At 51.7% G+C, this 20,260-nt stretch overlaps 2 protein-coding genes across 5 annotated transcripts in view; both read right to left on the bottom strand.

The window, feature by feature from the left end:
- The window catches only part of BTBD2 (BTB domain containing 2), a 28,087-nt gene extending 17,962 nt beyond the window's left edge, over positions 1-10,125 (bottom strand). For 3 of the 4 annotated variants that reach the window (XM_081846241.1, XM_081846239.1, XM_081846240.1), the window contains exon 1: positions 3,444-3,937. In XM_081846241.1, the coding sequence (XP_081702367.1) occupies positions 3,444-3,901 (458 nt within the window). In that variant the 5' untranslated portion in view covers positions 3,902-3,937. Of the gene's footprint in view, positions 1-3,443; positions 3,938-9,715 lie in introns of those variants that run through there. The other variant, XM_081846242.1, reaches the window with a different exon arrangement.
- A 3,110-nt stretch (positions 10,126-13,235) lies between these two features.
- Positions 13,236-20,260, bottom strand: part of MKNK2 (MAPK interacting serine/threonine kinase 2) — a 43,854-nt gene continuing 36,829 nt past the window's right edge. The window contains exon 14 of the mRNA XM_081846290.1: positions 13,236-19,552. Within this exon, the coding sequence (XP_081702416.1) occupies positions 19,291-19,552 (262 nt within the window). The 3' untranslated portion in view covers positions 13,236-19,290. The remainder of the gene's footprint in view (positions 19,553-20,260) is intronic.

The raw sequence follows: 20,260 nt of genomic DNA, 5'->3' as shown, positions 1-20,260 counted from the left end.
CCAGCGCAGCACACGGAAATGCCGTTTACCTTCCCGCTGGTAAGCGGTCCCGATTTATCTACTTGCACCCAGAGGTGCTTTCGAACTGCTAGGTTGGCAGGCGCTGGGACCGAACAACGGGAGCGCACCCCACCGCGGGGATTCGAACCGCCGACCATGTGATCGGCAAGTCCTAGGCGCTGAGGTTTTATCCACAGCGCCACCCGCGTCCCTTCAAACAGGCTGTCAAAAGGTGTTTTTTCAACATAAAAGAACGAAGCACAAATAAAAACATGACTTCCAAATTCAGGCATTGCAATTCATGGCAGAATAAATTGTTTGTTTGTTTTACAGTGCAAGTTGTGAATATTTAGACTGCATAAAGAACTTAAGTAAAACCAAACAGGCTTTTACTTCATCTAAACACGGGAGCAACATCCATCTGCCATGTGCAGCTACCAGCCTTTGCTTCTGCAAAGTTCTGGACCCTCCACCTTCAAGGCAATGGTCTTGCTTAAGTGTCCTTAACACGCGGAGGAAGAGGGAGAGAGAACCAGGCAGAAACCTTTCAGAACACAATTGCTGCCCTGACACTAAGCAGGAATCAGTTCCCTAGTGTAAAAGGGCACAGGAACTTGCAAGGTCAGATGGGGGTTTTTTTTATTACGCTCCTGGGCACTACAAAAGCTCTATTTGCAAACAGATATGCTTTTAACTGCTACAGCAACCAATTAGGAGACATGCTTGCTCAGAGAATGCATGACGTAAAACGCTCGTAGAAATTAATCCATTCCACCTAAAGGCTGGATCATTTTTCTTGCCCAAAGCCAAGAACAACCAGACGCTCAGAATGAACATCCTTGTGGTTCAAAATCAACCAATTTATCTGCCCAATAGCAAATAGTTCTGTAACAAAAGCAAGCAAGCCGAACGCAGACTGGCTGCATCTTTCCTGGGGCCTTTCTGCATGCGAAGCGAACGCTATGGTGCCCTCCTATAAAGCTATCGGTGGACCTAGGTAACTTAGAATTATGGTGGCATATTTCCAGGGCAAGTTTCCCCCTAGTTTTGGGTAGTAAGTGTGTAACCAGCCACAACTCGGAACCTCTAACATGCCAGAATTGGAGCTCACTCCTTGCTAGCTTATGCCTGCAGGTGTATCAGGAAAGCTTATGCCTGCAGGTGTATCAGGAAAGCCAGCTACAAATAAGCAAACTCATTTTGTTTCTAGTCTGCTTCCCATTAAATATAATCCCACAGCATAATGCAATCTGATAAATCCTAGTGAGATCCATAATTCATAAAAACAAAATCAATAGCATAAGACAACAACACAGTCCAGCAAGGATGCATTTTCGACCTCATGGGAACCTAAGAATCAGCCTTATAGCTCAGTAGGGCCTACACTGGCTTGCAGCAGCTCTTTAGGATTCCAGGCAGGGAATATTCACAGCCCTACCTGGAGATGTCAGGAATTGAACCCAGGGCCCTTGGCATCCTCTTTAAACCCCATCCCACAGATGCTCCCTTGTTTGCACAGCCATTTGTCTCTATGAAGCCCCCTTCCACCCCACAGCCCTTCTCAGCAGCAAAAGCCTCCAGCAGCCGCCCCACACCAGACACACACACACACACACACACACCTCTCTCGGACCCACAACTGCCCCCCTCTCCCCAGCTTCCTGTCCCATAACTTTACCCATATTTTCATAACAAACAACAACTACCGGTATAAAGAACAGCCAAGTCCATCACATCCAAAGAATGACAGCCTACGGGGGGGGGGGTATGTGTACAGCACAGTTCTCTCCACCCCCCCAATCATACTCAAAACCCCACTGTAACCTGCCCCCCCCCATAATAACTTGCCCTTAAGAGCCCTCCAAATTTAACTGTTCTCAGCCTCCCCCTTGAAAAAGGCCCATGGCTCTGTAACAGGCCCCTACTGCCCATGGCCATTCCCCTCTTTCCACGCCCCTTTAAGTAGGTCAGCGGTGGGGGGAGTTGTCCCTCCCTACTTGCCCCCCAACCAGGGGTGCTAACTTGAATAAAATATGGGGGGGGGAGGCAGATAAGCCCTGCCCTGTATAACTGGCCACAAGACGTAGTGCGCTCACACTATCTGAATGGCAATGCCCATTGACTTCGGTGTGGGTGGGTGCACGACCCCCCCCCCCAAATATATTATCCATTCATTCATTCATTCATTTGCACATCGCCTACTCCCGCAGCTCTGGGGGCGGTTGCAACACAAAACCACAACATAAAAACGCTAATGCTGTAATCATTCATTTGCTCCCCACCCATCTGACAGGGTCGCCCCCAAATACATAAACAACAACAACCTGACAATCCCCCTCCCCCTGATCCCCATTTCAAAAGGGCATGGGATATTGGGGGGGGGGGCTCCTAGGCATGGGCCTAGCCAGGATTTGTTATTGGGGGGGGGCGTTGTAAACAAAACCCACCTGCCCTTTTTCCTTTATGGGGTATCCAAGAGCCCATAGAGGCAGTGGCGTAGCGTGGGTTGTCAGCACCCGGGGCAAGGCAAGTAATTTGCGCCCCCTAACCCGTGGATTTGCGCCCCCTAACCTGTGGATTTGCACCCCCTAACCCGTGGATTTGCACCTCCTAACCCGTGGATTTGCACCCCCTAACCCGTGGATTTGTGCCCCCTAACCTGTGGATTTGCACCCCCTAACCTGTGGATTTGCGCCCCCTAACCCGTGGATTTGCACCCCCTAACCTGTGGATTTGCGCCCCCTAACCTGTGGATTTGCACCCCCTAACCTGTGGATTTGCGCCCCCTAACCCGTGGATTTGCACCCCCTAACCCGTGGATTTGCACCCCCTAACCTGTGGATTTGCACCCCCTAACCCGTGGATTTGCACCCCCTAACCTGTGGATTTGCACCCCCCTAACCCCCAGATGTTGCACCTGGTGCGCCGGCCCCCCCCTGCACCCCCCACGCTACCCCACTGCATAGAGTCTCCATAGATAGGTTCTTATGCAGTTATGCATTTCTATTGATTTCTATTGATTCAGTGGGGGGGGGGCCTTGGCTACGCCCACGCTCCTCTGCCCCCAACCAGGGGGGGCTCCGACGTGAATAAAATCTTGTGTGTTGGGGGGGGGGGTTGCTTCTGCATGCTCGACGTGGCTAAAATCCAGGGGGCCGACCCCTCCCCCCCATACGCCGAATGACCCTTTTTGAGGCGGGGGGTGGCGGCCCTCCAACATGGGGGGGGCCGTTGCTCCTCTACCCCCAACCAGGGGGGCTCCGACGTGAATAACATGGGGGGGGGAGTTTGCTTCTGCATGCTCGACGTGGCTAAAATCCAGGGGGCCGACCCCTCCTCCTCCCCCCCCCGCCCGCCATACGCCCCTTTTTGAGGCGGGGGGGTTGGCGGCCCTCCAAGATATGGGGGGGGGTCGGCCTTCCTCCTCCTCCTCCTCCTGGTACCTGTGGGCGGGGAGGCGCTGGGCCCCCGCTCGGCCTTTCCCCACCAAGAAGTGGACGTCGCTGAGCACCTCGTTGTTGAAGAGGAAGGCGAAGCGCTCCTGCACCGTCGGCTTGGTGGCCTGCCAGTTGTAGGCCGGCTCGCGGGGGCCCGGCGGCGGCGGCGGCGGAGCGGGAGCGGGAGGGGAAGGCGGCGGCGCCGCAGCGGGAGAAGCCGCCGCCGGACACGACGACGACGCCGAGGCCGGCAGAGGGTTCCCGACGCGGTGGTTGTGCGTGAGGGGAGAAGAAGAAGAGGAGGAGGAGGAGGAGGCCGCCGCCGTTGGGCCGGCCTGAGGCGGAGGAGGCGGAGGAGGAGGAGGCGGCGGTTGGTGCTGCTGCTGAGGCGACGCCGCCGCCGCGGCTGAGGTAAAAGACGGCGGGAGGCCTCCGCCCGCCACGGGCCCGGCGCCGGCCGCCATTTTGCGAGGGGCGGCGGCCGGCAGAGGAGGAGGAGGAGGAGGAGGAGGGAAGAAGAAGGGCGAAGAGGAGGAGGAGGCGGGGAAAGAGGAGGAGGAGGGCGAGGGAGGCGGGGAACGTTCAGACGAGACGCCGGGGGGGGGGTCGCCAAAGACACGCGCGCGCGGAGAGGGAGGGGGAGGGGGGAGGGGCACCCCAAGGTCATCCAGTCGGACCCCGGCCAAATGCGCGCGGGGCTGGGGGCAGGCGGGGAAGGTTCAGACGAGACGCCGGGAGGGGGGTCGCCAAAGACACGCGCGCGCGGAGGAAGGAGGGAGGGAGGGGCACCCCCAAGGTCATCCAGTCGGACCCCGGCCAAATGCGCGCGGGGCTGGGGGCAGGCGGGGAAGGTTCAGACGAGACGCCGGGAGGGGGGTCGCCAAAGACACGCGCGCGCGGAGGAAGGAGGGAGGGAGGGGCACCCCCAAGGTCATCCAGTCGGACCCCGGCCAAATGCCGCGGGGGTGGGGGGAGGCGGGGAACGTTCAGACGAGACGCAGGGGGGGTCGCCAAAGACACGCAGAGGAGGAGGAGGAGGGAAGAAGGGCAAAGAGGAGGAGGCGGGGAAAGAGGAGGAGGAGGGCGAGGGAGGCGGGGAACGTTCAGACGAGACGCAGGGAGGGGGTCGCCAAAGACACGCACGCGCAGAGGGGGAGGAGGAGGGAGGGGCACCCCCAAGGTCATCCAGTCGGACCCCGGCCAAATGCGCGCGGGGGTGGGGGGCGGAGGGAGGCGGGGAACATTCAGACGAGACGCCGGGGGGGGGGGTCGCCAAAGACACGCAGAGGAGGAGGAGGAGGGAAGAAGGGCCAAGAGGAGGAGGAGGCGGGGAAAGAGGAGGAGGGAGGCGGGGAAAGTTCAGACGAGACGCCGGGGGGGGGGGGTCGCCAAAGACACACGCGCGCGGAGGAGGAGGGAGGGGCACCCCCAAGGTCATCCAGTCGGACCCCGGCCAAATGGGTGGGGGGGTGGGGGCCAGAGGGAGGCGGGGAACGTTCAGACGAGACGCCGGGGGGGGGGTCGCCAAAGACACGCGCGCGCGGAGGAGGAGGAGGAGGGAGGGGGCACCCCCAAGGTCATCCAGTCGGACCCCGGCCAAATGCGCACGGGGGTGGGGGGCGGAGGGAGGCGGGGAACGTTCAGACGAGACGCCGGGGGGGGGGGTCGCCAAAGACACGCATGCGGAGGAGGGAAGAAGGGCCAAGAGGAGGAGGAGGCGGGGAAAGAGGAGGAGGGAGGGGGGAACGTTCAGACGAGACGCCGGGGGGGGGGTCGCCAAAGACACGCGCGCGCGGAGGAGGAGGAGGGAGGGGGCACCCCCAAGGTCATCCAGTCGGACCCCAGCCAAATGCACGCGGGGTGGGGGCAGGCGGGGAACGTTCAGACGAGACGCCGGGAGGGGGGTCGCCAAAGACACGCGCGCGCGGAAGAGGAGGGGGAGGGGTACCCCCAAGGTCATCCAGTCGGACCCCGGCCAAATGCCGCGGGGGTGGGGGGAGGCGGGGAACGTTCAGACGAGACGCGGGGGGGGGGGAGTCGCCAAAGACACGCGCGCACGGAGGAGGGAGGGGCACCCCCAAGGTCATCCAGTCTGACCCCGGCCAAATGCGCACGGGAGTGGGGGGCGGAGGGAGGCGGGGAACGTTCAGACGAGACGCAGGGAGGGGGTCGCCAAAGACACGCAGAGGGGGAGGAGGAGGGAAGAAGGGCAAAGAGGAGGAGGCGGGGAAAGAGGAGGAGGAGGGCGAGGGAGGCGGGGAACGTTCAGACGAGACGCCAGGGGGGGGGTCGCCAAAGACACGCGAGCGCGGAGGAGGAGGAGGGAGGGGGCACCCCCAAGGTCATCCAGTCGGACCCCGGCCAAATGCGCGCGGGGGTGGGGGGCGGAGGGAGGCGGGGAACATTCAGACGAGACGCAGGGAGGGTCGCCAAAGACACGCACGCGGAGGAGGGAAGAAGGGCCAAGAGGAGGAGGCGGGGAAAGAGGAGGAGGGAGGGGGGGAACGTTCAGACGAGACGCCGGGGGGGGGTCGCCAGGGGGGGTCGCCAAAGACACGCGCGTGCAGAGGGGGAGGAGGAGGGAGGGGCACCCCCAAGGTCATCCAGTCGGACCCCAGCCAAATGCACACGGGAGTGGGGGGCGGAGGGAGGCGGGGAACGTTCAGACGAGACGCCCGGGGGGGGGGTCGCCAAAGACACGCGCGAGGAGGAGGAGGAGGGAGGGGGCACCCCCAAGGTCATCCAGTCTGACCCCGGCCAAATGCGCGCAGGGCTGGGGGGGGTGGTCTCAGCGACGGAGGCCCTGCTTCAAAGGCCGCCCCGCCCCCCATGAAGCGTCGCATGAGTTAGAAGGGGACCCCCAAGGTCATCCAGTCTGACCCCGGCCAAATGCGCGCGGGGGGTGGGGTGGGGGCGGTCACAGCGACAGAGGCCTGCTTAAAAGGCCGCCCCGCCCCCCATGAAGCGTCGCATGAGTTGGAAGGGGACCCCCAGGGTCATCCAGTCTGACCCCGGCCAAATGCGCGCGGGGTGGGGGGGGCTCTCTCAGCGAGGGAGGCCCCGCTTAAAAGGGCACCCTGCCCCCCATTAAGCGTCGCATGAGTTGGAAGGGGACCCCCCAGGGTCATCCAGTCTGACCCTGGCCAAATGTCTCAGCGAGAGAGGCCCTGCTTCAAAGGCCGCCCCGCCCCCCATAAGTCGTCGAATGAGTTGGAAGGGGACCCCCAGGGTCATCCAGTCTGAACCCCCCCCCCCCGCAATGCAGCTGAAGCATCCCTGACCTCTGCTTAGAAACCGCCAGGGAAGGATGATGGTGCTGATGATAACGATGACGACTCTATTCTTGATACCTTTGCCTGTCTGGCTAGGTCAGGGGTCAGCAAATTTTTCCAGCAGGGGGCCGGTCCACTGTCCCTCAGAACTTGTGGGGGGCCAGACTATGTGAACGAATTCCTATGCCCCACAAATCACCCAGAGATGCATTTTAAATAAAAGCACACATTCTACTCATGCCTAGCTGTCAACTTTCAGATTTGAAAATAAGGGATCAGCAGCCTTGAAAATAAGGGATCAGTCTATGGGATATCTAACAATCCGGGATAGCAGCGGGAAACAGTGCTGGAATAAGGGAATTTCCCGCAAAAAAGGGGAAGGTTGACAGCTATGTACTCACCCAGAGATGCATTTTAAATACCGTATTTTTCGCCCTATAGGACGCACTTTTTCCCCTCCAAAAATGAAGGGGAAATGTGTGTGCGTCCTATGGGGCGAATGCAGGCTTTCGTTGAAGCCTGGAGAGCGAGGGGGGTCGGTGCGCACTGACCCCTCTCGCTCTCCAGGCTTCAGGAAGCTATCCGCAAGCCGTGGGAGAGGTGCCTGCACCCGAAGCCTGGGGGTACGCTGAGCTCAGCGCCCCCCCCCCAGGCTTCGGGCTTCGTGCAGCTCTCCCACGGCTTGTGGAGAGCTTCCTGTTCTGGGATCTGGGGTCGGGGGAAGCTCAGGCTTCCCCCGCCCCAGCCCCGCGCCTGGGGGGGAAATAAAAAAAAAATCTTTATTTCCCCCCCAAAAAAACTAGGTGCGCCCTATGGGCCGAAAAATACAGTAAAAGCACACATTCTACTCTTGTAAAAACACCAGGCAGGCCGTGGGCCAGATTTAGAAGGTGATTGGGCCAAATCTGGCCCCTGGCCTTAGGTTGCCTACCCATGGGCTAGGTTGTCCCAGCCATTCTGGGTTGCTTCCAACAGAATATTAAAACAATAAAACGTCAAACATTAAAAAGCTTCCCGATACAGGGCTGTCTTCAGATGTCTTCTGAAATATAGTTATTTATCTCCTTGACTTCTGATGGGAGGGCGTTCCACAAGGCGGGCACCACCACCGAGAAGGCCCTCTGCCTGGTTCCCTGTAACCTCACTTCTCGCAGCGAGGGAACCGCCAGAAGGCCCTCGGATCTGAATCTCAGCGTCCGGGATGGATGATGGGGGTGGAGATGCTCCTTCGGGCATAGAGGGCCGAGGCTATTTAGGGCTCTAAAGGTCACGTATGGAACATACTAGGAGCCAGTGAAGATCCTTTAGGACCCGTATTGGCCCGGAAAAAACAACAACCCTGAATATAAGCTGCTCCATTCCTCGCTGCTCCTGGCTGCATACTTGGGGGGGGGTCTGCACTGAGGGCCTTTCCCCTTCCTTGCTCTCCCCTTCCGGCTTTGAGGGAGAGGACAGGGGACTACGCACAGGGCAGGTGCCACTTTGCGGAGCTCCTGGCGCTGTTTGCCTTGCGCTCCTGGCTGCATACCGTAAGGTCGTGATTATAAGCCACACTTCACAGTCAGAATTTGGGGGGGAAAGTGAGACTTATATTCATATATATATGTATGCCTCTGGCAGTCACCAGTCTAGCTGCTGCATTCTGGATTAGTTGTCATTTCTGAGTTACCTTCAAGGGTAGCCCCACAAAGAGCGCATGGCAGTAGTCCAAGCGGGAGAAAACCAGAGCATGGACCATTTTGGTTAGACACAGAGCAGGCTGGGAGGGTTTCAGATGGAGCTGGCAGACACCCACCGTGGATGCAGAATTGACCTGCGCCTCCATGGACAGCTGTGAGTCCAGAATGACCCCCAGGCTGCGTACCTGGTCCTTCAGGGGCACAGTTACCCCATTCGGGACCAGGAAGTCCCATCCACCCCTTGTTTCCCCAAAACATCATTTGTCTTGTCAGGATTCAACCTCAATCCGTTAGCCGCCATCCATCCTCCAACCGCCTCCAGACGCTTAGGACCTTCACTGGTTCCAATTTAACGGAAGGAGAATCCACCTCCCAAGAGAGAACGATCCACGGCTTGGACTGTCAGAAAGTTCTTCCTGATCTTTAGAGTTGGAAGGGACACCCAAGCATCATCTAGTCCAATCCCCTGCCAAGCAGGGATCTCAGCTAGAGAGTCTCTGATAGGCAGGGGTGCCAACTTGAATAAAATATTGTCCTGGGGGGGGGGAGATGAGCTCCACCCCACATAATCACATAACATCACACACAAACACACTTTGAATGGAAACTCACCTCAACTTTTTTTGGGGGGGGGCAGATCCCTCAAATATTTTATTGGGGGGACCAAAGGGACCTCAATCCCTAGGAGTTGGCTCCTATGCTGACAAGTGGCTGTCCAACCTCTGCTTAATAACTTCCATTGAAGGAGAGTCCACCATGCTGTTCCACCATCAAAACTACAGTTACCAGAATTCTTTAAAGCCATAACCACTTTAAATAGTTAGATTGTACAGCTTTCAGTGCATAGTGCATTGAAATTTCCACTTTGGAAAGGAAATGTAATGGGAGCGTCATCCTTCCTTCATTAAAGAAACACACCAAATGAACACTAGAGGTTGCTGCAGACCGCAGGATGAACAGATGTGGTAAAGGGAGAGCTAGCTTCTGCCTGCAGATTAAAAACATAAGTAAAAATAAATCTGGACCTGCCGAGTGCCCCCCCCCACACACACAGAGGGACTATTACTTTGCAATCCCTATGCATACATTTCACTTTGAAGCAAGCCTTGTTAACTTCCCTATTACTTGATGTACAAAATCTCACAGCCACGATTCAGCAAAGCTCATGGCATTTTTAGACAGCGTGCAGTGATTTTGTGTAGCTGCTCCCCCTTATTTTGACATCCATTGTTCTTCCTCCTCCCAAAGGGAGGTGCTTTGTCCCCAAGTTTTGTTTGTGTGCATCGCCGAGAGCGCTTTCCAAGCAGTATGAAATAAATAAGATTACCTGTCCTTCTGTGTCGGCTCTGCAACTACCACCTCCAGAGTTGTTGCCACCCTAGGAGCAAAGGGGCGTTTAAAGGAAGTGCCCCCTTCCATCGGAGGCACAGTGGAAGAAGGGGCAAGACTTAGGAACAGTGAACCATTCCAATATAACGCTGGGAATCTTTTCTCAGTTCTGCAGTGTTCCTCTCCTGAGCCCAGGGATGCAACAAGCCAGCTCCCGAATGAATAGATCAAACTCAAGGGTTAAGGAAGGCAGCCAACCCTACAAAGATGCAGATTTCTATGTGATTACGGAGGGTTATTTTCAGTGGATTTGTCAATCGTTCTTCTATGTCCCAGAGGCTCTCCTTGCCGTTTGGAGAAGTATAAAACACCCATCGTGACATATAATCTTTCTGCCCAACTCAGCTTGTCTTTGGACAGTTTCTTTTTAAACTTTGTGATTCACTGGTGAACCCTCTGGTAAGCACAAGTTTACTGGTAACAAACAAAACAAACAAAACCCCTCCAAATGTACTAAAGACACACTCATCTCTCTTGAAGGCAGAGAGAAAAATAAGGTAAATGGTTTTATTACTAAGCAGAAAGCTGACAGCGAAATTACGATATCAAAACGATGAACTTTTCATAGAAGAATAGAGGCCTTTCATGGACTTTGGAAAAGCATTACAGACAAATGAAATCGTGGGCAGGATTCGAGAAAAGCCATGGAAGTAAAATGGCAAAATAATTGTAATAGAGGAATTTTTTTGCAATAAAGACATAATGCAGTAGAAAAGGTTTGAGAAAAACACTGCGGATGAGGGTGGAAAGTCAACTCGTGAACCAATGTAATTATCTGATTCGAAGGTCATTGTGAAAACATTGGGGGGTGGAATTAATATTGCACATAATTGTTTTATTTATTTGGTTTCTTACCCACCCGTCACTCTAACGTCCCAGGGTAGCCTGCATATATTCAACAATTCAATATAAAAAAATACTAGTCGCAAGAATAGGGTGGGTCCTATAAGATAGCTCAAGCACCTAAAGGTCAGACTTAAAGAGGTGAGTCACAAAGAAAAAAGCAGAAAGCAAAAACTCTTTTCGAAAATGTGCCTGAAATAGCTGCATTCGCCTTATTTATAACCCGGGCCTCTTGCTCACCTGTATGGAAGCTTCGACTATCCAAGGCTGGTAGTCATGATGGCGGGATTCTCAGTCGCTGGGGAGGAGGAACAGGGAGGTTGCCAAGGTGATGATGCCCCACTGGTGAGTTTCCCAGAGGCATATAGACAACTGCTGTATCCAAGATGATGTTGGAGCAGACGAGTCTCTGGTCTGATCCTGCTACAGGGCTTGTCTGACATTTTTACATGCACCACCCTTTATCCAGCAAGCTGTGTATCTGCCACCACCAACACATTCATTTTACCCCCTACAACAACCCTGTGGGGTAGGTTGCACCAAGAGGTAGCAACTGTCCCAAGGTTACCTTGACATTCATTCATGGCCCTGAGATGATTTAACCCGGGTGTATGGAGTGATGTATGGAAGTGAGAGCTGGACCATCAAGAAGGCAGATCGCCGAAGAATGGATGCTTTTGAATTCTGGTGCTGGAGGAGACTCTTGAGAGTCCCATGGACTGCAAGAAGATCAAACCTCTCCATTCTGAAGGAAATCAGCCCTGAGTGCTCACTGGAAGGACAGATCCTGAAGCTGAGGCTCCTAGACTTTGGCCACCTCATGAGAAGAGAAGACTCCCTGGAAAAGACCCTGATGCTGGAAAAGATGGAGGGCACAAGGAGAAGGGGAGGACAGAGGACGAGATGGTGGGACAGTGTTCTTGAAGCGACCAGCATGAGTTTGACCAAACTGCGGGAGGCAGTGGAAGACAGGAGTGCCTGGCGTGCTCTGGTCCAGGGGGTCACGAAGAGGCGGACACGACTAAACGTGTAATGTACCTTCTGGTGGCGGGAGACACATCCTGCTCCTTCTGTTTTGTTTTGTTTTGAATAATATTTATTAAGATTTTGGAAATTACAAAAAGAAAAAAGAAAGGTTAAACATAGAAAAACAAAAAACAAAAAAAACTACATAAAACATTAAATTAGCAAAACAAGACAAAAACAATTAAAAACACTTCCAATCTTTTCAATCTTAACTTTCATACCCTTGTTTCATTGACTTCCTCAACACCTCCCTTTTTGTATTCCACTTCAATTAACTATTTCAGCAAGTCCTTTCCATCTTCATCTATTTTCTGTCTTATAGTTAATTTTAACATATTGTAACCTAATTTTCCCCCCTTTTAATACATTAACCATCTATCTATACCTAGTTCCTTCTAACATTTCTGCCAAAGCCATATAACTTTATTCCACCTTTTTTCTAAAGCTCCTTAATTTTACAGTATTTCTGTAAATAATCTTTAAATTTTTTCCAATCTTCCTCCACCGACTCTTCTCCCTGGTCTCGGATTCTGCCAGTCATTTCTGCCAGTTCCATATAGTCCATCAACTTCATCTGCCATTCTTCCCGGGTGGGTAGATCTTGTGTTTTCCAGTACCTTGCGATGAGTATTCTTGCTGCTGTTATCGCATACATAAAGAAAGTTCTATCCTTCTTTGGCACCAATTGGCCGACCATGCCCAGGAGAAAGCCCTCACATCCTGCCTCCTTCTGGGGCAGTTTGTCCACCTTTGCTCCCCACCAGCACTCAGCTCTCACCTGTGGCTCCTAGAAGCTGCCAGCGGCCACAATCCTGGAAATGAAGCCACCCAGAGTGGCAGGGGCAACCCAGTCAAGATGGGCAGCGTATAAAATTCAGTGCTGGCTAACACAGCAGTTTTTCACCCCTAGAGCCACATCCCACCCCCAAGGCTTGAAGTTCCCCACCCGCAGGGCTTCATGTGAACAACAGATATGCCCTTGGGGAAAAGACTGCAGCCACACTGCTCTCGTCTCCTGTCCTGCTTTTGCCACGCTACCTGATAATCGCTGACCCTTCTCTTTAATGATGGTGAACTGGTTGCTAGAGAGATGACTTGGTAAATGGACTCCGTGGCAACTTCCAGACTGGACTACTGCAACACACTGTCTGTGGGGCTGACCTTGGAGGCAACTCAGAACCTTCACTTTGGTCCTAAATGCAGCAGCCAGATTCCCGGCTGGGGTTCCATTTATATATCAGCCCCAATTTTTTTAAAAAAGCTACGCTGGTTGCCCGTAGGGCTGGCTGATATATCGTCCAATACCTGTTTGAAGTCTATATTGTGATACCGGTTTCATATTTTTTTCACCCGGCAATGTATTGCTAATCATGATGTGTCTGTGTGCTTTGCAAAAATCACAATGTGGGGAAGACCATGAAGCCAGCCAATGCCCTTGTATAGCTCCATCCTTATTGCAGACATTGTGATATGTCACTTGTTGTACCGCCATTTCTAAGAGGATCTTGGGATGTGTGTGGGACCTTAAGTAGCATTTTTAAAATTTCTATTTTGGAAAACAAACAGACCCCAACTCCAAAAACATTCAATTCGTTTATGTGTTTCAATGCATTTATTAAATTCTTACAAAACAGAATACAAAAAATTCTGGCATCAACAAGATGTTACGAAGGAAAAAATTCCATCAAGCTGTATCAGTTAATAAAGTGCTTGGTTGCTGTTGTCTTATAAGTTTTTATTTTTTATATATTTTTATGTTTTTTTCTCTTTTTATTTATTTTTTTTATTTCTCCTTTTAATTTTTTTAAACCAGTCCCTTTCTGAAGGACTTGCTGCTCATAAGAGTCCCCAACGGTACGTTAAGGTGACTGCATGTCCAAAAAAACCAAAAAAACTTAAATTTAAAAGCTCCACAAAACCTTTGGCAGTCTTTCTGATAACCAGAGGAAAATATTTCTCCTGGACTGAATCCCACCCGTGCAAAAAAAAAGAAAAGAAAAAGGGACGTGAAAAGGAACAGATTTTCACAGTAAAATGTTGCTAACCAACATCTAAGGAAACGTAAAATCTAGAGGAAGGAGACGTCGTTTAAAGCGATGACATTCCCACCACCACCCCAAATTTGCAGTTAATACAACTCATAATAAGGAGGTACAGAAAAAAATATGCTTTCCAATAAAAGAATTTCACAAAGAAAAACATTTTGGTGGGGAGGATTGGTGGAAGAAAGAGAAGTTTAAACTAAGAACTTTGGCAAGATAAGGGTTAAAAATCCATGCACAGTTTAAAGACTTGCGGGGGGGGGGGGGGATAACACAACCAAAGATAGTATACCTGGAAAGCAACCTTGAGAAGGCTGGTTAAGAGGATGTCAAAAGGGTACACTGGATTAAGTCCCCATCATAGAGACAAGAGGTCCCTCATATCTCTATGGGGGACAAGTAACTTTGAACTCAGTTTAAACTCTTCCAGCTTCCAAACCAGGGGGATTGTGGGCGACTACTTCAAGGCAATCCAATAAAGGGTATTCTTAAAGGCAAGGATGAGGGGAACCTGTGGCCAAGCAAGTGGAAGGACACAGGTTCGCCATTTCCAAAGCCCAAAATTCCTTGCATGTTAAAAGATCTGAGCTTTGGTGTGTATTGTAGTGTGAAACATGGTAGGAAGACTTATTTCCCAGTAAAGAAGGAAGGGAGGGAGGGAGCCTTAAAAAGAAGAGGAAGAAAACACATGTTTTATCTCTGAATTGAGCGGTGGAAAAAAAGAAATCAAAGCACCACCAGTTTTGGTCACACAAACGAAAAGGTGCACAATCGCGGGAGTAAGGAGAAGGATCAGGATTTTGCTCACGTCCTGAGAATAACCATTAAACAGAAACAAAATTTCAACACACACATATGAAAAGCCTAAATATATTTGGGGGGGGGCATGGGGAGAAAATCCAGCTCACTTGCTAATCATGACTCAACCCATTGAAATGGGAACTAGACAAGTTAGCCATATCTGTTGTTTGCAATGCAATTTATTGTGTGTCCCCACTAGGACTCAAGCGGACTTCTTACCTCCCCAGTTTAAGCAAGCTGGGGAGTGGGGGGGGGAGGGGGGAGCTCATCACTATGTTGGCAAAAGCCAACCCCAACCAAGCAAGGCTGGGTTCCTGATCTGACTTGGCAATGCAAGAATGGGAAGGCAGGATATTGTGTCTTCACAACAGCAGTTCTTTAAAGAAACAAATATGACCAAAATGCCAAACCATCACAATCGCCTGGCGTTTTCAAGCCACAAAGAAATCATCCGATCAGAAATTGGGGGAGCGGGAAGAGTCGACTTTCAGCGACGCTCAAACCCAAACACAAAGATGCAAGTCATTCACCACTCAGGAGAGAAGAGGTGGACTTGATTAAACGTCCATTATGGGATTTGATTCCATTATGCTGAATGATTTCTAATGCTGGTTTGCTACCAAATCCAGGTACTTTGTGGTGGCGCGATCCTAGCACACTGCCCGCTTGCACACACAAAATAATGCACACCCTTGGCCAGAGAGGGTATGCATATGAAGGTATATAAGCACAAAGGGGGAGCGAAGAACCGCAACAGCCACATTAAAGCGCTCCAAATCATTTTATTCTGCAACAGTGCTCAATGATGCACACTCTCTGGCGTTTTGTTTTCATTAAACGTAGGACAAAAGTCAAAAAGACTCAAGTTGGGAAAAGGAAACCTTTGAGCAGTCCTTCACACGCTGAAATTATCCTGAGAAGTCCCCTTTATTTGAAGAGAGGAAGAGAGAAAGAGAAGGGAGTGGTTCTCGCCAAAGAACTTTGGTTCGAAAGCCAAACCACACAAGCTTAACCACAACCCTGTGAGTCAACAACTCAACATGGGCTTGTTGTTGAGGGAGTTTCCAGCACTCCTGAATTTTGGCCCTTCAGTAATGAACTGGGTGGGGTGGGGGGGCGCTCATCCACCCACCTTCCCCAAAACAGGATCACTAACACAGAAGAACAACAACATGATCCCATACAAATTATCTGGCCCTCTCAGAGGCAACGAGGATCACTCGCAGACCTTACGGTCGCCACCGCCTGAACAGGGTCAGCGGAATACGAGGACCACACTGTTTCTGGAGAAACCAAGACGGCTGCAGACCAACTTACCTATCTGCAACTTCTACTGCAGAAACCACTATGTGTTTCTGAGATATTACATGCGTAGTACTGGTGTAGTACTGAATAAGTGGGCTTAGGCAAAACCCAAAAAACGTCACAGGTAGCGTTCCTGTGCTCAAAAGATCTGCTTTTAAAAACAAGGGTATGCTGCTTTTCAAAGGTACGCCCGGCACCCTGCCCCTGCCGCAAAAAAACAACAACCCACCCCAGGGAGAAATCAGCTATCATTGTAACGTCGCCACTGCAAACGTTAAAACCCGTTTCTGAACCATTGTAGCTCCCAGTACTGTGGACACTGGGAACTGTGCATCTACCGTGGGTCCCAATGCTGGGCATCCTGGGAACTGCACATCTACTTTGGCTCCCAATTGCTGGGAACTGTACAACTGTGCAGGATCCCGGGGACATTCAAGAGGACTCTATGTCCTCAGAAGTCGGCAAGTCCCAGAATTTTTTAGGACAGGTAAAATAAGCCCAAAGAGGGAAGCGGTCCCAAACAGATCAGAAAATCTGCGTTTTAGATAACAGCCGAGAAAGGAGGAGAGAATCTCCCGTCTTTCCACCAAAGGAACTGAAGCTAACCTTGCAACACCTTTTGCGAATGCTCTTGCAAGCAAAAGCAGTGTAGAAACTGCCACTCTCAGTTCCAGATGCAAAGAGTTGCCTTCGCTTCTTGCCCTGGAAGGGTGAAACACACCAAAACAATTTCACAGCCATCACCCGCAGCCTTGAGACAGCTTTCCTGACCAAAAAGAAGGCGGCATTGGTGCACAGCCGTCCAATGTTCAAGTATTTCTTACCCTAAGATGAAGCTCTACAACCAAATAACAAAATGTGTTGTAAAACAAAGTTTAAAAAGAAAGATAAAGGGGTTCCCCACCCCTTAAAAAAAAGAAAATCTCTCACTAACTTTACACAGTGAACCTCACATCCCAATCTGACCCCCCCATCCCCCTTGAAAGGACATTTGCTAGATGCTGAATGTTCGTGAAAAGGAAGCGACAATAAATTTCGCAGCCGGAGGGGGTGGGAGTGGAATCATACTCTGAGCAGAACCACTGAAATTGATGGACAGCACTTACATAGGTCAATCAATGCCAATCGGTCTAACTGTAAGTATGAATGACTTTGGACACAACCCCAGGTGCCATATTCCCTGTTTGTGGTTTTCTTTGGGGGCGGGGGTCCAAAGTGGGAGGGAAGGAGTAGACCAGTCAAGCCAAACTATTTCACAACCCAATTACACCTCTCACCCTCAGCTGGAAGTTAGGGTTACCTGAAGAATTAAAAAAAAAATAATTTTTTTTTGCTATCATCTATCTCTACCTAGACAACTATTGCATAGTATTTCTTAAGTCGGGGGGGGGGGGAGAGAGAGAGAGAATAAGAGAAGTTATCACTCTGAAAACACAATCGTATCAAAATTCCAGATATGCACATCCGGACAGGAGTTTTAAGAAAGTTTAACAGCCGGGGGGGTGAGGGGGGAAGCTGCCACACTGAAATAAAGCGAACTTAAAACGACAACAACAAACCAGGGAGAATCCGCCAGTGCTGGTTTGTCATTCCTGGGCCCACTGGGCAATTCTTTAAATTTTATTTGAAACCGCTCGTCTGTGGCTACAACCTCCAAGAAATGGATTGAGAACTAATGAAGAGAGTCCTCAAGATGGAGCTTTGCCTCGTCCCATCGCAAGACAGAGGAACATCGCTTTGCACAATGCAAAGAGGGCGACGGAGAGAGTCCCATCGCCCGCCACCCACCCAGCAAGGAGGGAAGAGGGTGGCACCCGCCCCAGCCCCACTTAAAGGGCCTGGGGTTTGGGCACAGCTATGCCATGACCTTGCAAACAACGCTGGTAGGAGGGTCTCTCTTCAGACCCTCTCGGATGGAAGAACGACAGACAAGACCACCCACCTCAAGCAAGGCGCACGTCAGAGACTCCCTCTGAACCAGACCGAACTTTTCGCTCGGGGAGGGACAGCCGCAAAACGGACGGGAAACAGCTGCAGCAAGAGACAGCCCCCACCCAGAACCTCCCAAAAGTGATCCTCTAGAACAGTGTGTCCCAAACTTGGGTCTCTGGCTGTTTTGGGGACTACAGTTCCCATCATCCCTGACCAATGCTAGACAGGGATCATGGGAGTTGTTGTCCCAGAACAGCTGGAGTTTGGGAAACGCGGCTCTAGAAGTTGTTGCCCCAGATACACAACGCCCGTTTTCCTCCTGACCATCAGCTGAGCTGGCTTAGCACAGACAGGAGCTGGAGCCCAGTGGCGCCGGAGGTGGGAGCACGCGGTTGTGCAAATTTCGGGGCTGGTTTTTTTTCTCTTCGCAGTGACTTTTCCATCAGACAAAACAAACCCATTTTGGGATGGGGGTGGCAGCAACAAATCCATCTTTCCTCCCCACAGAAATAGGGGGAACCTGGGTTTGAAACAAAATGGGCTGTGTTATTTTTGGGGGGGCAGGGGTGGGGGGTGGACAAGAACGGCCCCCTTGATACTCTGGGCCGGCCCTCTCGGGACAACTTCTGGAGAGCCCCAAACACTCCCACCCCAAATCTTACAGAATCGGTAGCTCTCGGGGGTGGGGTGTATTGGGGGGGGGGAAAGGGACTCTCCCCACGATCACCACCCCAATCAAATGGATCTTTACAAACCCGACCCCCCCGCCAATAAGCGCCCACAATGCCTTCTGGGGCAAAACCTAAATCCACACGCCACACCCCCTCAAACCGCAGCTGCTGTTTTCAGTTCTAGAATTCCGTTAGGTTGAAAATGAAACAAAACATTTTTTTAGAAATAAGGGAGGGAAGAAGAGAAACAGCAAAGCCACATTAAAAAAAAAAGGAAATGGGGAGAAAAAAGGAATAATACACCCAAAAACTTAAAATGCTACCTTTAAAAAGTTGAGGACTTTTAAGGGTGTGCCCCCCCCAATATTTTCACAGTATAAAAAGAGGCAACAGAAAACAGAGTAACAGTAGCCTGGTGTGTTTTTTTAAGCTTTTCGGGGGGGGGCATGTCAACCTGGTATTTCCAAAGAAGCAGGAGGGAGTTGGGGGCAGGGAAATCCATTTATTTTTTGTTTTAAAAAAGCGAAAATATATTACACGTGTGTCAAAATGCAACCTTAGTGGGGGGGGGTTTAATAAAATAAAAAAAAACCTATAGGTGAGTTAATATGGAGGTTGGTTTTTCCTTTTTTCCTTTAAGAGAGATTTATAAAGGAAAAAAAGAAGGGAGAAGTCGGGGGGGGGGGAGTCGAGAGGAGCCAGTGTTCAAAACAAGACCAGGAAACAATATAAAATGAAAAGAAAGAATAGATCCTTGGAATCCAGCCAACTTGAAAGAGAGGGGTCTGATCTTGTTTTTCTTTCCCCCCCAGCTATCAAAAACAGTATACATATATAGATATATTGTCCGAAATTGGGGAGGGGGGATGTACACGCAGCCGGGGGACGGGCGTTCACATGTGATCCCCCACCAGGACCAAGGGGGTAACCAGATGCTGGTTGGCGTCCAATTTTGCCATGCTGGTCTTCTGCCGCCGCTTGGCCAGCTTCGACTCGGACGGCGGAGAGAGTTGCATGGAGCGTGAGGTAGCTTTGATGATGATGGGGGAGTGCGACTCCACGGCAGCCTCCTCGTCCTCCTCGTCCCGCATCAGCTGGCGGTTGACGGCGATGGCTTCGGCCGCAAAGGACGTCAGCTCTTTGGCACAGCTGTTCCTGCGGAGAGCCAGGGGGTGGCGTGTTTAGGAAAAGAAGAAGAGACCGGCCGGATCAGGCCAGCAGCCCCCGCAAAGCCTAGCCATCTTCTTCTCCCAGGACGTTTCCGAGCACAATTCAAAGCGTTGGTGCTGACCTTGAAAGCCCTAAACGGCCTCATCCCTGTATCTCTGAAGGAGCGTCTCCACGTTCCATCATTCTGCCCGGACACTGAGGTCCAGCTCTGAGGGCTTTCTGGCAGTTCCCTCCCTGCGAGAAGTGAGGTTACAGGGAACCAGGCAGGGGGCCTTCTCGGTGGTGGCACCCGCCCTGTGGAATGCCCTCCCACCAGATGTCAAAGAGATAAACAACTACCAGACTTTTAGAAGACATCTGAAGGCAGCCCTCTTTAGGGAAGCTTTTAATGTTTAACAGACCACTGTATTTTAATACTTTGTTGGAAGCCGCCCAGAGTGGCTGGGAAAACCCAGCCAGATGGGCGGGGTATAAATAATAAATTCTACTCTATTCTATTCTCATAGGCCCAACCAGATGCAAAGCAATTGCCGCAACCCCAGAGTCGTCCACGACTGCACCTAACGGACAGGGGTCCCTTTACCTTTACCTTTAACTCAGTGTGTGCGAAACTGTGAAGCCAGCCAAGTCCTCTACATAGCTCCATCCTTATTTCAGACATTGTGATATATTGGTATATCGTGACATTTAAAG

Source organism: Podarcis erhardii (assembly GCF_964252035.2).
Source record: "Podarcis erhardii genome assembly, chromosome: 18".
Lineage (NCBI taxonomy): Eukaryota > Metazoa > Chordata > Lepidosauria > Squamata > Lacertidae > Podarcis > Podarcis erhardii.
This window is presented reverse-complemented; position numbering and strand designations above follow the sequence as displayed.